The sequence below is a fragment of the Hemiscyllium ocellatum genome, chromosome 6, assembly GCF_020745735.1.
Source record: "Hemiscyllium ocellatum isolate sHemOce1 chromosome 6, sHemOce1.pat.X.cur, whole genome shotgun sequence".
Lineage (NCBI taxonomy): Eukaryota > Metazoa > Chordata > Chondrichthyes > Orectolobiformes > Hemiscylliidae > Hemiscyllium > Hemiscyllium ocellatum.
Genome location: NC_083406.1, coordinates 16,782,648 through 16,800,413, shown reverse-complemented (window position 1 = coordinate 16,800,413; position 17,766 = coordinate 16,782,648). Strand labels below are relative to the sequence as shown.

The window sequence follows — 17,766 nt, the reverse complement described above, 5'->3', positions numbered from 1 at the left end:
AGAGCTATCCAATTAGTCCCATTTCCTTCTGCGTTTTGTCCATAGCCCTGCATTTTATTCTCCTTTCAAATACATACCCAATTTACCCTTTGCACGCTATAATAAAATCTACTTCTGTCTCCCTTTTGGATTAGTTCCAGTCACAGTTTTCTGTCATCTTTTCTTCGCTATCTGTTCCTGTATGAGCTTTTCTAATGCGAATTCTCCACATAAAACTGATTGCTGTAATAATGCCTTCTTGCCAATGATGGTGCTGCAGCTTCAGATTTAGGTCTACTAAATTTAGCTGCTATTGTCCAAACAACTCTCCCTCTGCCACGGTTTAACTGTTCAGTTATAAATTTAAAATATATTATACTGAATCATTTCTCATCCTGCAGCCTTTCTTCAGTTGAAAGCTCTGGCTTTGTCCCTCATTCCTGACGAAGGGCTTATGCCCGAAACGTCAAATTTCCTATTCCTTGGATGCTGCCTGACCTGCTGTGCTTTAACCAGCAACACATTTTCAACACTTCAGTGATTGACCAATATATTAAGGGGAGGAGTAGTACATTGTGCATGGATTGAAGAACTGCAGAATGCATGAAATGATGAATTTGCAATTCTGTAGTGCCTTTCTGAACCTCAGGGCAAGCAGAAGAGGTGTACAGCCAGTGAAGTACTTTCAGTCTTTTGAAATGTAGCTTGCAAAATAGCATCCAGCAAGTTCCTACAGACAGCCTATGATAACTTTCAGATGATCTATTTCTCAGCTATGTTAATTGACCAATCAATTTTAGCCAGAACACTGAAGAGAAGCCCTTAGCCCTCCTTCAAAATAGTGGTATATTTCACATTCAAGTCACCATAGTCTTACCAGACCAAAAGCGAGAGATGACTGGTGGTGTTTTAACCTGAGGATCACCATACCTCAGACGAGGAGAGAGGTTGAGAAGGAGAGTCCTTATGTTAACCTCAGCCAGTGTGAGGATTGAATCTACATTGTTGGCATCACACTGGTTTGCAAACCAACCCTCCAGCCAACGGAGCTCAACCGACCCTCCTTCCACAGAAAAGACAAATGGGGCACTTGATTTAAATCTCATTGAAAGACTGTACCTCTGACAGTGCAACATACGTTCAGTACTGCACAAAGAATAACAGTTTAGATTGTTGTGTGTTAAGTCTGCAGGCTTAATTTGACAGTTACATTTCAACTTGGAAAGTTTATTCGTCAAACCACTAATTGAATTCCTAATAAATGAATCTTTGTTGACTAGTTGATTTCAACAGCATTAAAGTGATGCTGTTGTGCTTATATATTCTCCATTGCATAATAGATCATTATGTAGTCCTTCTAAAAGAAAATCAGCCGAGCAATGTCAAGGGAGATTCGCTGGTGTTGTAAATACAGCCTGATCCTGTAATATTTTGACGCAAGAAAAATATTGAAAACAAGCCTTAGGATCTTGTTCATTTTATCCCAAATTCTTTTGTTTATTGTACTTCATACTGTTAGCTGGACATTTGATGTACATGCTTAGAATAAAGACTTATCAAAGTTAGCCTCTTTCTAGCTTCAGTGTGGTGGGAAGCAACATTTTTAAGTTACTTCAACATGTTTTCCTTACTGGATGGTGAAAATAAAGGCGTAATAGGAATAGGATGTTGGCATGATTGAAAAGCAATCAGGATAATCCCTCCAGGACAATGCATGATTTGGATGATAAATTATTTCCTATATTAAATCATAGATTCACTTCAGATGAGAGCTGTTGTATTTCTGAGTGGTATGGTTGCAAGTTGTGGGAGCTGTATAGAAAGTTTTAAGTAAATTTTCATTAATTTACAGATCTCTCAAGTTGCTGGAAGATGTGGGATAGAAGCTTACAGCATGGAAGGTGGCCTGTCAGCCCACATGCCTGTGCTGGGTCTTTTGAAAGACCTATTCAATTAGTCCCATTCTCCTGCTCTTCCCCACTCTACCATTTTCCAATGTTTATCCCTTTAAAAGTCAGTATTCAATCATCTCTACAATGCCTTGACACCTGCTTTTGCTAAGCCCTAACCACTGTTCTAAAAAGGATTCACATAACATCTTTTGGCACTAATTCAAACCACATTAATATTTTAAATACCTCCATGTTGCTTATTACCTTTGATCTGCTTGATCTGAGAAAATGGAATTGCACTGATGCAGTCATGCTCAACAAAAATATCATGTATGTGAATGGAAAATAAATGGATTGAGTAAATTCCCAATATTCCTGAAGTGTTATGGGATTGGCATCTGCACTTCCTCACAAATTCAGAATCATCCTGGAGCTGCAGAAACATAGTGGTAAAAGCCTAATACTACTTTCATCTTTTACAGGAAAGAATTGAATACTCAAAAACATTTCAAGGAAAATATTTCAATTTCTTGGGTTACTTTTTCTCAATATACTGTGTCTGGAAAATCTTCATGGTGAGTATAACTCTGCTAAATGTGATGTCCATTGCAGTAAAGGGAAAGAGTGGGGTTTTGGAAGCAATAACAGTGTTAGCCAGACCACGCACCCCACATGGGCACTTGCCTCTGTTTATATATATCTTGTCCTATTTAAATGTTGCTGCCTGATGAGTGTTTCCAGAATTTCCAGTCCACATGTTTTCAGAATTTGATACTAAGTTACTTTAAACTTGCCTTTCACTCATGCTCTCCAGCAGTTGTCACCTCACTGGCTGACTTTATAGCTCTCACTCTTCACTGGAACCTTTATGTTACATTGAGATAAATGTAGGTGATTTAGTCCTTTTAAGTTATTCAGACAGATAATTGCTAGTCTGTGTTAGCTCTACCAGCCTACCTTGGGTCTATATCTCAATGCTCTTATCAGATGAAAATCGATCAGTCTCACTTTTAAAAATTTTAATTGCTCCTCAGCTTTAGCTGAGACTTACAGATTTCCATGTGTTCCTTACGTAACCGTTGAATGACCTGGCTCTAATTGTAAGGTTCTGGATTTCCCAAACTAAAAAGCCTTTTCAAACTTCGTTTGCACACATTTTACATCTCTTTTTCTCCTTTTCAATGTTAGTATTGCCTTTGCCGTTTGCTCTGGTCACCGTCACTAAGTGTTCCACTCATCCTGTTCTTCCTCTGTTGGCACCATCAAAAGCTCAATTTCTCAGTCTCGTTCAGTTCTGAAGAAGAGTTGCATCAGACTTGAGACATCAACTTGTTTTTCTCTCCATAGATTGTGCCAGACCTGCTGAGTTTCTCTAGCACCATCTGTTATTTAGTGCAAAATTGGCAGCCAGCAAAACAGTAGCTGTTCCCTCAAGCCAGCCTTCCATAGTGTGTTAGCCAGTGCTTCACAATTAGACATATCTTTTTAATCTCTCTGCTTTCTTACAGCCATTATTCTCCTATATGAGGAGAAAAAATATAAGTCCAAATAGGAAATATAATCCTAGAGAATTCAGGCAATCAGTAGCAGTAAGGATATTGCGCAGTCTATTTGTATATTAATGGATTAGCAGTTTCCCATTTATAAGATACGATCTATACCCAAGCCAAGAATGCATCCAATTCAACTGCATTGTTTGACATGTTCATGATCTGTATTATATCCCACAAACTCTCCCTGTCATTATCATTTCAATAGCTTTGTGTGTTTCAAAAAATTAAAATATGATGTGATTTCCTTTCCTTCAAGACTCTTAGAAAACTGAAAGCCATGGTTTTTTCTTGATCAATGTCTTGTTACTGAATACTGCTGTCCATATTTTCCCAGCCTTATATCGATGGCGAAAATGCAAATATCTGGAAGTATTTACAGGTCCTGTCTTATCCTAGATCTTATCCTAGATTTAAGATTCGATGGTGCATTCACTCTGATTGTTGACTGTCCTAGTATTTTGTGTTTACATTAAGTTCCCATTAGTGGAAAGATCTGCTGTCGTTGCTTCATTGCTGTTTTAAGATTAGATTAGATTACTTACAGTGTGGAAACAGGCCCTTCGGCCCAACAAGTCCACACCGACCCACCAAAGCGCAACCCACCCATACCCCTACATTTACCCCTTTACCTAACACTACGGGCAATTTAGCATGGCCAATTCACCTGACCTGCACATCTTTGGACTGTGGTAGGAAACTAGAGCACCCAGAGGAAACCCACGCAGACACGGGGAGAATGTGCAAACTCCACACAGTCGCCTGAGTCAGGGATTGAACCCGGGTCTCTGGCGCTGTGAGGCAGCAGTGCTAGCCACTGTGCCACTGTGCCACCGTGCCGCCCACAAAGGCAACCTTTCAAAGCCTCGTGCTGTAGCTAATTTGTTATTGAATTAGCGTTTAGGAATCTTAATGTTTCAATTAGTATTTGATTTCTGAACAACATAAATTTATGTTATCCTTCAACCAAAGGGCTATGGGCATCTGGAACTACTTCTGTCCTGCAAAAAGCTGTTCAGTTTGAGTGGCAACTGAAAATGTCAAAACTGTGATCGGTGCATGTTTGTTGCTTAAGGTTATTAATGACTGCAAAACCCAGGCAGGTTGATGCAAGTTGTAGATCAGCAGTGCTCTAGTTGAATGGTAGAATAGATTTGAGTGGCTATGTTTATTTAAAGCTGAGATGGATAGATTATTGTTTAGTAGGGAAGTTGAAGGTTTGCAGGAAAATGGAGGAAAGTGGATGTGAGGAATGTTGGATCAGCCATGATACAATTGAATAACTGAGTGGGCTTGTGGGGCTGAATGGCCTCCTCCCTTTCTTATTTGTCATGGCCTTATTATGATCTTACAACTTTGACCTGATATTATGCTTTATTATTGCTCAATACAACTGAGTTACTTTGAAGGGCTCAGTGAGTTACAAAAACAGAAATTGCTGAAACCCAGCAGGTGTGGCATCTGTGGAGAGAAAGCTGAGTTAATGTTTGGAGCCCAGTGATCCTACTTCAGAACTGATTATAGCTTGGAAAAGATTAATATATATGCTGAAAATGGAGGGAGGGGAGAGGAGTAAACAGTAGGTAGAGAGAGAGGGAGCAGCACTTGGACAGACAAAGGTAATGAGTAATGGTCAACATGGAAGAATGCGTTGCTAATGTTTGGAACCATTGTTAGCTGACAGTGGGTTACTTGTGGTAGCAGTTCCTGTGATGACAAGGCCTGATGGGTGAGGACATGGGAGAAGGTGCTCAGGCCCTAAAATATTGAATTTGATATTGAGTCCTGAAAGCTGTAGGATTCCCAAGCAGAAAACAAGATACTGTTCTTCCAGCTTGCGCTGAATTTCATTAGAGTGCTGCAGCATTCCCAAGACAGAGATGTCAGCCAAGGAACACTGTGGTGTGTTGAAGTGGCAGGCAACCAGAAACTTGGGACCATTTTTGTGGATAGAACGTAACTGTTCTGTATGGCCCAACTGCATTTCATCTCCCCAGTGTAGAAGAGACCATATTGTGAGCAGCAAATAGGCTAGATTGAGTGAAGAGTGTGGTGCTGGAAAAGCCACAGAGAAACAGGAAAATCAACATTTTTCCCGCTTCTCTGATGCTGCCTGATCTGCGGTGCTTTTCCAGCACCACACTTGACCCTGACAAGTCCAGCATCTGCAGTACTCACTTTCGCCTAGATTGAGTAAAGTCCAGGTAATTCACTGCTTCACCTGAAGGTGTGCCTGGGATCTTGGATAGTGAGGAGGGAGGAAGTAAATGGGCAGATGCTACATGCTCTTAATGCCCAAATTACATCAGATGTTACAAAGTTTGTACTCATTTGTCTTCGAATCAAATTCTGCTTTTGTACATTTGACATTTTATGTGCTATTTTAAGTGATTTAATAGTTTTGTTTAAACACTAGGTGGACAGGATGCCAAGTGGGCTGTCAGGTACACCTCGACGGTCTAAACAGTGGACTTATGTGAGGAGCTGGAGCTAGTAGATGTCTGGAGGTGCCTCCATCCAAATGGTGGAGACATTACCTTTTACTCCAATCCGCACAAGTGCCACACAAGAATTGATATGTTCTTTGTTCCATCTGTTTGTTTGGATTTGGTGTTAGCCTGCAGGATTGGATGCATAACTATTTTGGACCATGCGCCAGTATATTTAGATGTTATGACCAAAGGTAGTAGACTAGGCACGCGGTACTGGCGCATGGATCCATTTCTGTTGAAGGATGGCAACTTTGTACAGTATATCACAAGGGAGTTCAGGGTTTTTTGGGACATCAGTTGGGGTACGGTCAGTAATCCATCAGTGCTCTGGGAGGCCACTAAAGCGTTCTTAAGGGGTATGATTATTTCATACTCTGCAACAAGGAGGAGACAGAGAGGAGAGTAGCAGCGTGTGCTTGAGGCCCGGCTGAAGGCCGTCGAGTTGGCATATTATACCAGACCATCTGTGGTCAAATTGCAACGGGTCACGGCTGTCTGAGCTGCTCTGGACTGAACGCTCACACAAGTGGCGAAGAGAGGGGTCTCCTTTGCAAAGCAAAGGCTGTTTGAATAGGGGGACAAGCCAGATACCTGGCTAGGAAGAAAAGTACCCCACAGTCCAAATTTGTCAGCAGAGAAGGATTCCGGGTTTGGTGGTCTCCCTGGATGCAGAAAAAGCTTTTGATCGGGTGGCATGGTCGCATCTCTTTGCTGTTCTAGATCGTTTTGGTCTGGGAGGGGCCTTTGCCAGGTGGGTGGCACTATTATATAAAGACCCCCAGTTGGCAGTTATTACGAATCAAACAATTCTGGTGAGGGGAGGGCAGCCAACAGGGATGCCCCCTGTCACTGTTACTCTATAGCTTGGTACTTGAATTACTGGCAAAGGTTATCCGAAAAGACCCTGAATTAATGGCACCGAAGGTGGGAGTTGGGGAACACAAAATCACTCTCTAAGAGGACTATGTCTTTCTGTTTTTAAGTAACCCCGAAATGTCCATACTCCGGCTAATACAAAACGTTAAATTATCCGGCAGCTTTTTGGGATACAGGATAAATATTACAAAATCGAAAATCATGCCCGTGGGGGAATTGGTGAAGGTACTGAAGCTGGAGGATAGAATGGCGTTTCCTTTCAGATGGTCACGGAAAGGTTTTCTCTACCTTAGGACTTTTATTACCCCTCACTTCTGGCAACTGTATGGAGCTAACTTTGTGCAGCTGTTTAAGACGATAAAGCAGGAGTTGCAGCAATGGGAGGGACTACCCCACATCATGGCGAGGTCGTGTAGCCTTGATTAAAATGAAAGTTCTTCCTCGGTTGTTATACCCTATAAGAATGCTCCCGTTATTATAACCCAAACAGGTGCTGTGGAGGTTTGTGGGATGGCTTGGATCATTTATTTGATGCCGTAGGTGCCCCTTAATTAAATTTACCAAGTTGCAACTTCCGCAGGATATGGCGGGGGTGGACCTCCCAGATCTGAAGACATACCAACTAGGTACCCTGTTGTCATATGTAGGTGAATGGGTGCACAATGCCTCTAAGTCGATATGGCTTGATGTAGAGGCCTCACAGGCGAGATGTCCCCTCATAAACTTACTGTTCATGGATAAGATGAGATCGGTAGTTGAGCACTGTGAAAATCCAATTACCATAAATACGGTAAAAGCATGGAGGATTAAACGGCAGGGTGAGGGCAATTTGCTTAAGACTTTGGTGTTCACCCCATTAGTGCGAGCCCCAGGATTTAGACTGGGGTCAATGAACTCCAGCTTCAGAGCATGGGGAGTAAAGGAATTCTTTGTCTGGGAGATTTATTAGAGGGAAAGGTCTTGATGTCTTTTAGCCAATTAGGTCAGAAATATAGAATCTCTAATAGGGACCTTTTCTGATATCTCCAGGTTAGGGATTGCATACAGAAGGAGACCATGCTCTTGACCCAACCCTACAAGTCAGATATAGAGCGAAGAGTGCTCTGGTGTGGGGGTGCTCTCTCAGTTAACACCATGTATCATTTGCAGAGTGGGAATGCCTTGGGGATATGGAGAGACTCAATAAGATTTTGAATCAAGAATTGAGGGAAGAAATCTCATCGGAAGTGTGGGAGGATATATGGGGAATGTAAAGAAGATTTCAATATGCAATAAGGCACAAGCTATGCAAATGAAGAGCCTCCACAGAGCCCATATTAGCAAAGTTCAAGATCTTCCCCGAAATGACCTAAATCTATTAGCGCCCTTACGCATTGCTTTTGGTCCTGTTACAAGATCTGCGGATACTGAGAGGCCATAGTGAATGAGCTGGAGAGATCCTAGGAGTGGAAGTTAGGGAGGACCTCCTTTTTTGCACTACCAAATCTTTCCTCTTTGGGTGAGTACAGGGAAGAGGTTATTCAACATTCTTACGCACTGTGTGAGGAAGAACATCCTAATGAATTGGCTATCAGAAAAGCCTCCAGATCTTACAGGGTGTCACAGATTTGTGATGGAGCAGATCCCTCAAGGTTACCTGACAAGTATGGTACACCATGGAGCGGAGCAATTTTATAAAACATGGCGGCCCTTTCTAAAGGACATAAACATGGACCAATCAGTGGTACTGTTTAGGGCCTTTATATAGCAACAAGCAATATGATGGTCCGGAGACCCCAGGTAGGGAGGCCTTGTAAATACGGGTATAATCACTGTGCGGCAAGTGGAGTAATGTAATATAGTACAATGTAGTGTAATTTAATTTTTGTGGATTGTAATTTAGTTGAATGCTATTTCATTTAATTTGAGTTTGTGCTAATTTGGTTTAAGTTATGTAAATATGAGACAACTGCATCTTGAAGAATACGAGGCAATTTATTGTCAATGTTGCTGTCATATAATAGTATGATAGTATTTCTACTTTTCTGTACTTTAGTACTTCTATAACTTTTTGGGTTTTTTTGTAAAAGAGTGAAAACTTTTTTTCAATAAATATATACATAAAAATCTATTTAAACACAGACAACTCTGTTGTAACTGAAATTTATGCAATTGTAATTAAGCCTGATCTTATTGGATGTTTCATTTTCCTTTCTGTTTCACTTAACTTTCAGGCTACTATAAATATTGTCTTCGATCGAGTTGGTAAAACAGACCCGGTCACTCGTGGTATAGAGATCACAGTGAACTATTTAGGCATCCAGTTTGATGTAAGTATTGCCCAATGTGGCACCTGATTTTTGGATCTTGAAATTATCCATGTAAGAGTGGTCATCTTGTGATGATAATAAGTAATGCACGTTAAGTCCCCTACTGTCTGATTCTTAAACTGAAGAGTTATTACCTAAAACTGTTTAGCTTGTAGCTGCCACCTTTCATCAACTTCTTCAGAATAGAGTTCAGAACATAACTAGAATTTAGCAGTGAGGGAAAAGCGATTCAGTCATCGAAGTTCAGCACTCCAATGCACGACATACAAAGCTTTTTTGTGTGAGGGTTTCACTACTGGCATATCATAGAGGTCACATCCAAAGATTTAATCAAGTTCTCATGCGTTTACACATATCTTAAGTAACTCATGCTGGCAGATGTTGAGATCCTGAAGAATCTTACAGTATAGGAAGGAACTATTCAGTCCATCTTGCCTGTTCCAGGTCTTTGACAGAGCTATCCAGTTAGTACTACTCCCTTGCCCTTTCCCATAATCTTCTGTGTTTTAGTTTTCAGTTATCTAAGTTACTAATGGATTTGCTTCAATCACCCTTGTGGGCAGTGCATTCCACATCACAATGCACTGTGTTAAATTTCTCATCTTCCCTCTGGCTCTTTTGCCAGAATTGCACCCACCAGTGAGGCAACAACCCAATGAAATTCTCTAGGCACAGCACAATCTGAGCTGCCTAAAGGAGAATTCGTTATTGCTGTAATTCTTAACATTTTATAAAAGAAGTCAACCATTTCACTTCCTTATCTCTTGCATTTTTTTTAATAGAACAATGTTCAGATTTGAGGTAGATATTTGTGTAATATTTTCAGTTCCTTTTGCACTTAACCTCTTCCCATTATTAATTACATGTTGCAGTTTCGGGAAAGTTCTTCATTTGACACTAATGCATTTGAAATATTCTGCTTGACAAGAAAACAAAGGCAATTTTAGAATGTATCAGCTCTGTATTATTTAGCAAATTAATCATAAACATACGACTTAGGAGCATAAGTAGACTATTCAGCCCTACAAAACTGTTCTAATATTTAATAAGATCTGATTGTAATCTTAAATCCACATTCCTGCAAAAGAATTGTTAACAGCAGATTGTCAGTTCGCCTTGAATGTTGAGTGTGGGTGAGCAATCGATTGTGAATACCTCTACACCCTTTTAATAGCTTATGTTGCTCTTCTCCTTTTCATAACTGAATCAGGAGTTAGAAACCAAGGTAATTTGGGTTCCTCAATGTCGAACCTTCTCATTTGGACCTTTCAGTCATGTTTATTTTTTACACTAATATTTGTCCTTGTATCTCCCTAATTGTCAGCGATTAATGCATTTGCCTCTGAGTCAGAGCACTATATTCTAAGTCCCATTCCAAGACTTGGAGATGGAAGTCAAAGATGTTGTGCTGAGGGAGTGCTACACTGTTGGAGGTGCCACTTTTTGGATGGGATATTAAACTGAGACATCATCTGCCCTGTCATGTAGATATAAAATATCTTCTGGCTACATTTTTGGGGGAGAGGAGAGATGTTTTTTCCTGGTGTCCTGACCAATATTTATCCCTAAATCAGAATCACAAAATAGGTGGCCCAGTCATTGCCACATTGCTGTTTGTGAGAATTTTCTGTGTGCAAATTAGCTGCCGTCTATCCAGCGTTATAATGATAATTAAAGTTCAAAAATCACTTTATGGACAGTAACGCGCTTCAGGCTGTCGTGGTATTATGGAAGACATTTTTCTCACTGATGTGAGGTTGTATTAGCTTTGGTATTTTGTCTAATTACTAATGATTCCTGATTTCTGAACAGAATGGGGAAACATTTTGTTTTTAGGTAGGAACATTCATGTTGGTTTCCTTTGAACGCAGGTGAAGTTTTGGTCTCAGCATATCTCCTTTATACTTGTGGGAATTATTATCGTCACCTCTATAAGGGGCTTATTGATAACACTCACCAAGGTATGTAGAAAAACTAAGTAAAGCTTTTACTCTGTGTTTTGTGCAGCTTAAAGTGTAACTGCACTTACTATAGGATTTCTATTATTCATCTATTAATTCCTTTGCTTCTAGAGCACAGTTCACACTGTTATTGTCATGGTTATCTGTCATAGCTGGTTGTCAGGTTTGAAATGCAATGCCACTAACAATAATATTCATCATATCCTTAACTTACAGTCCTCCCAGCTCTCAACTTATGTCTCACAGGTATGGTAGCACTCTTCACCATAGTACCATGGGCTAGACTTGGGACCTGATCCCTTCCCCTATCCATTGGCTCTGGCCAGATCCCTCTTCTGGTCATCCCTAAATCCATTTTATACTATGGATTTCATTACCAACCAACTCATTTGAACAGTGGAGGTGAAAAGGAATAGCAGAACAAGAACAAAAGCCTGCTTTGCCATTTGATACAATTATGGCTGACCTGATTGAAAATCTACCCAACTCAGCTTTGAATATCTTCAATAGTCCACTTCCACTGCTCTCAACGTGAAGAGAAGGACAGGAAGAAGTTGAGAGAATCATGAGCAACTTGACCATAACTTCAAGTAGAAGCAGGAGGGACCACAGAAAAGTTAGTACGCAGAAAGAGACTATTCAGCCCATCGTGCAAATCAAGTGGAAGATGACTTGATGCCCATTCTAGTTACACTTTCCAGCATTTGATCCATAGCCTTGCAGATTACAGCACTTCAGGTGCAGGTCCAAGGACCTTCTTAATGAGGGTTTCTGCCCCACAATCAACCCAGTCAGTGAATTCCAGACACTGATCACCCACTGGAGAGAGGCAACATTATAAGCAAGATACAGAATCAGAACAGCACAGAGACAGAAACCCAACAAACAGTAGAACAAAGGAGGAGAAAGAAGCAGAAGAAATCTGTGTGGGAGGATACCGTCTCTTACACAAATGCTGTCTCATGCACTCACATATATCTTTGTAAGGAAATGTGCTATCACTTACATGCAGTTAAAGACTGTCTCTGCTACACAAACACGCACTCATATCTGTGCACTCATGATCTCAATCAGTCAGTGTCTAAGTCACATAATTTCAGATGCAAATGTCCATCTACATGCTTATGCTTATTAACACACACAAACACATGCATGGTCTCATAAAACTGTGGTTAACCATAGGTTAGTTCGTTGTTAATAGAACTGATATTAATGTGGATGTCGTTAAGGCCATTGTTACTCTTCCCTAGTTAGTCTTGAGAAATGGTGATGGACCTGTTGAACAACCCATCATAATAATTCTGAACAACTTTTTAAAATCTCACTTAAGTTTCTCCGTTCTAAGGAGAACAATAAAAATAGAAGATGTTGGAAATATGCAGGGAATGCAGCATCTGTGGAGAGAGAGACAGTTTACATTTCAGGCCTATGAACTTTCATCAGAACTGAATAGAAAAATAAATTGAAGGGTTGAAGACAGAGACATCTAGGCAGGAAGAATAAAGGAGAAGGCAATTCATATGGTGGAAACTAGGGAAGATTGAATAACAAAATATTTCATATGCAACAACCAAAAGGCATGGTCATTGTTACAATATAGAAAAAACAGGAGAAAAATCACGTTTCTTCTAGTTTCTCCATCCTCTCATATTCTCATTCTTGGTACTATTGTGGTGAGCTGCCTTTCTGTATCTTTGATCTGGTTTAATTTAATATTTGTTTGTTTCTCTCCTAGTTTTTTTACGCAATCTCCAGCAATAAATCATCTAATGTTATAGTACTCGTCCTCGCACAGATTATGGTAAGAACTTAAAGTAATAGAAGGCGAATGGGCATACACAGCCCAAGCTATGCAGACAAAGATTTTTTTCCATCTGCTGTTTGTAAGAATCATGTGTGAAATGAGTTTGGGCAGTCATCACCTAGTTCCTAGAACAGAATTGCTCTCAACTCAGTGTAAAATTAAGAATGTTTAGTACAATTAAATATCAGGCAAGTCTTGTGTTGACCCAAAGAATAGAAATTGTTGTGGCTAACCTGAGATTAGCCAAATGGTATGCTGTGGTGACACTCCCACTTTGTGTCATATGACTTCAGTAAATTTATGTTCTATTCTAATGTTCAGTTACAGAAATCAAACTATGTTAGCAAATTATGTGTTTGCATTCTGAAAACTGCTCCCTTTGTAAATTCATGTATCTTATAATAGATGAGTTGCCTGCGTAAACTTAGCAAACTGTAATTAACTCCACTTCCTAGTGGAGGCAATACCAAATGCAGAATAATAAGTTGAGGCAGTTACCATTGTAAATGTTCAATAAAGTAATTTGCAATGAAGTGGAAAGATAAAGGTAGACAATGATTTTAAAATGGGAATCGATTTACAAATGAGCAAATATCCCGTGGTTTTGAACTTTGGTCTTGACTCCAATTTCATACAATACCACAGAGAATGAAAAGTAGCATTAGAATGTTAACGTGGGTGAACTAACATTTATTCTGTTGTGCCGAAAACTTGCAGTTTCACTTTCTTGTTCTGTTTCTTCCATAGGGGATGTATTTTGTGTCATCGGTGTTGCTGATGAGAATGAGCATGCCCCTGGAATATCGCACCATTGTAACTGAGGTCCTAGGGGAGCTGCAATTTAATTTCTACCATCGCTGGTTTGATGTCATCTTCCTGGTCAGTGCACTGTCTAGTATCGTCTTCCTGTACTTGGCACACAAACAAGCCCCAGAAAAACACATGAGCTTTTAGTCAAGCCACTGCCAATCTGAGCACTCACCTTCTGTGTTCACATTGTCTTTATAAACCACTGGACCATAACACCATCCACAACTTGGACATTGAAAAGTCTTGAGGAGGGAAAACCTACAGAGAAGCTCACATGCAGATGTATAAAGCCTGGCTGGTTGCTGGTTTGATGGAAAGAATATGAAAAATTTAACTTACAGAAAGCTTCATTTGGATAAATATCAAAAACAAAATAATTAGTAAAGTTTGCAGTTAATTTTGAACTGAAGGAATGTAAATCAGTTCTTGAAGGTTTCCAGTTGATTTTAGAACAATTTTTCAAAGACTGTAAATAAGAACTTTGAAGGCATAAAATTTTCTTGCTTTGTAAAGAGCAAATGCTAATGGAATAACACCTTACTGCCCCAGTAAGCAAGGCTGCAATGTAAGAATGTCCATTTGCAAAAGATGACCCTTATTTCCCATTAGCTGATAACCTCAAAGCCTTAGGAAATTGTATGGAAGTTTAGGTGATTTCTACTTTTTAAAAATTCAGAAAGATTTTTTTCCTGGGTGTTAAAAAAAAGAATTTTAATGAGACGACCCCTGATCTTGCAATGTTACATAGTGGTTAGAATGGTGGTCTGAGCAACATTTGTCACTTCTGTAAGTAGCCTGTCAGGCATCTGATACATAGTGTATTTCATCCAGGATACGCCTCACATTCTTGCAGTGAATGAAGTCCTTTGTAATTTATGACATTCAGATGGTTTTCACAGAAACATTATAAGCACCGATATTGTATGTCACCTGAATCTACCTCATGCATGTCTGAATTCTTTGCAAGATCGAAAAGCGTCTTTTTTTGCTGCCTGATATCCCCAATTTCTTTATTATTCTGATTTGAGTGTTCTTTTGTGATGACACTTCTGTATTTTCTTAACGATCTTAAAGGGTCCAATAAATTAAGTATTCTTTATGCAAAACGTGTGGAAATCAAATATTAATATTCTTAATAGACTTTAGGTTAATTTTCTTTACTCTTCCCATGTTTGTTACTGTGCCTATGTGATGAGCTTGAATAGTTTCCATGCACGTTATGATAACTGCCCAATCTCCTAGATTTTGTTTCAACTCTCTGCCTTGTGCCTTACTTCGTACCTAAGTCTGTTTGTAAATTTGACGTCATTAGAATTCTGTTGCCTGTGTCCTAATTCATTGAACGGAATTGACTCTAAGGTAAACAATAGCTCACTTTTAAAAATTTCATCTTTGATTTTAATCCCCTACATGGCCTGACCCCCCCCCCCCGCCCCCCCGGTTCAGTTCCCACCTCTGTGTGGAATTTGCTCATTCTCCTCATATCTGTAAGTCTGCATGGGTTTCCTCACATTCCAAAAGATGTGCCGATTAGGTGGATTGGCCATAGCATTAGGTGCATTAGTCAGGAGGAAATGTAGGGAAATGAGTCTGGGTGGGTTACCCTTCATAGGGTTGGTGTGTAAAAAGGCGGAAGTGACGTCACAGTCGTCGTCGGCCGTTGTGTAATGGCGTCCGACAGATTGCAGAGGCCCATGGAAGATTCTGGAACAGTTGAGGAACCATGAGTGTGGGGGTAAGTACATGAAAGTTTTCGGTACTTACTGTCTTTAATTTCTGATATGGCTAGGAAGAACTGATGAAGGGCTTGTGCCCGAAACGTCGAATTTCCTGTTCCTTGGATGCTGCCTGGCCTGCTGCGCTTCAACCAGCAACACATTTTCAGCTAGGGTTGGTGTGGACTTGTTAGGCCGAAGGGCTTGTTTCCACATAATAGGGAATCTAATCTAAACTCTAGTTTCTTCCAACCCCACAACCCTTTGAGATTTCTGTATTTCACTAATTCTGATCTATACTATTTTTAATTACTCGGTATTGGTAACCTGACCATTGACTGTGATTTGTTTTCCCCTAAATCTCACCATCTCTTTCTCTACTCCTGTAAGGTGCTCTAAAACCCCACCTGTTTCATCAGGTTTTAGTTAATATAGGATTTTCACTTGAAATGTTTTTTAAATGTTTGGGATTATTTATTACTTTACAGGCAGTATGTCAACAAATTGTGTATGCATATCCAGCAATATTGCATTATTTTCCATTCTGCATATTAATTTATCAAATGAATGTACAGGGCAGCCATTTCAGGGTGTACCTTCTAACTGTGTTTATTGTTGGATTAGTACATTGGTCAGTGACATCCAAAGGAAAACATTTGGTTCGAATATTCTCCTTTTATATAATACAGCATCATCAGTGATCCATATTAGTTGATCATTTTGATTGTTTCAATTTAATATGTATACACCAACCTACAGATAATACAGCTACAAACCAAATTACATTAACCATGAGTTTACAAAATTTGCTTTAAACCTTGACATTGAGTAAATACATTTGGAACTGAATGAACTCACTACCCTGATTCAAAAAAATCTAAAAACATTTCATAACTTTAGCTGGATTCCCAAGCTGTTAACATGTGTGGCTACACAACTGTAAGTCTATAATCATAGGAGCTTCCTCATTACCAACCTTGCTTAATGTAGGTGGAAAATAAAATAATTAAAAAGAGTAAATACTGAAATTTTGAATTGAAAAGCTATAAATTGGAAATACTCATCACGTCCAAATGTCTCTGACACAGAACTCATTGCTGATATCCTTTACATCTGATTAAATGATCTTTGAAACATTAATTTTGTATTTATAGATTTCATTGGATCTGCTGTGCATTTTGCATTTTTTTAATTTTAATGAATATTTCATATATAAATATTAGGAATTTTTCAAGGTTTCCCCTCATTACTGTTGTTGTGCTTGCATATAAAAGGCATCTGGATGGGTATATGAATAGGAAGGGTTTAGAGGGATATGGGCCAAGTGCTGGCAAATGGGACTAGATTAGTTTAGGATATTTGGTCTGCATGGACGAGTTGGACCGAAGGGTCTGTTTCTGTGCTGTACATCTCTATGACTCTATGTAGCCACTGCCAATTGTCATTAAAAAAAATTGATTCACTAACGTCCTTTAGGGGAAGACTATTAAAATATTTTAAAAATCCTTACCCGGTGTAGCCAACATATGACTCCAGACTGACTGCGTTCTCAACTGTTGACTCCTAACTGCCCCCTCAGGGAATTAGGCATGGTAAACAAATGCTAGCCCAGCCAACAATGCCCACATCCCACCAACAAATTTTAAAAAGGGTAAATGATAGATATCTTCAGCTACCTAGGCTGGAAAAGCAGGTATTTCTTCCATAAATGTCTTCACCTCTTTCACTATTTGACGAGTTGTTGGTCAACTGTCTGAATATGTCGTCCTGTGGTTGGTGTCAAATGTGATTTGATTAGGCTATTATTTAATCTAATTGATTCATTGACAATCAATAGCTGAACCTGGCTGGGAATGAGGAAGCATCCCACCCTGTTTTGTTTTCGGACGGTTGTTCCTCTTGACAAATCGAATGATGAGAATTGTGAATGAAATGAAGGACCTCCGAGATGTTTGGTTACTGGGAAGCAATGACACTAAGGTTTGAAATTTAATAATTTTAACTCCCTTGTGAAACTCCTTGGAATGTTTTGTTTTGTTAAAGGTGTTACATAAGCGCAGCTTGTTTTAGTGGTGGTTGAAAGCAGGAGATGCATATGAATTCCAGGGGTCCTCCTTTGGAAAATAGCATCAGGAGTGAACAAGTCAGCCTTCTGATTTTGTTCCATTATTCAATAAGGTATCTTCAATACCAACTCTTCCTTCTCACCCTAACCCAAGATGCCTGTTCTTTTGTTCAGCTCGCCAGAAATCGGGTAAGTGGCTTTTAAACCTAATATTTTAGGTAATGGTCCATTTATGATGAGTTCTGCAAAATAGGTGCTAATGCAAATAATAAATGAAATCATGTTATAGAATAATTGAATAGTTACAACAGAA

At 39.5% G+C, this 17,766-nt stretch overlaps 1 protein-coding gene across 1 annotated transcript in view; it reads left to right on the top strand.

Moving 5' to 3' along the window:
• Nucleotides 1-14,746, top strand: part of si:ch73-390b10.2 (Golgi pH regulator) — a 46,008-nt gene extending 31,262 nt beyond the window's left edge. Inside the window, exons 10-14 of the mRNA XM_060826492.1 lie at nt 2,354-2,446; nt 9,003-9,098; nt 10,970-11,059; nt 12,795-12,860; nt 13,611-14,746. Of these exons, the coding sequence (XP_060682475.1) occupies nt 2,354-2,446; nt 9,003-9,098; nt 10,970-11,059; nt 12,795-12,860; nt 13,611-13,817 (552 nt within the window). The 3' untranslated portion in view covers nt 13,818-14,746. The remainder of the gene's footprint in view (nt 1-2,353; nt 2,447-9,002; nt 9,099-10,969; nt 11,060-12,794; nt 12,861-13,610) is intronic.
• Nucleotides 14,747-17,766: the final 3,020 nt, after the last annotated feature.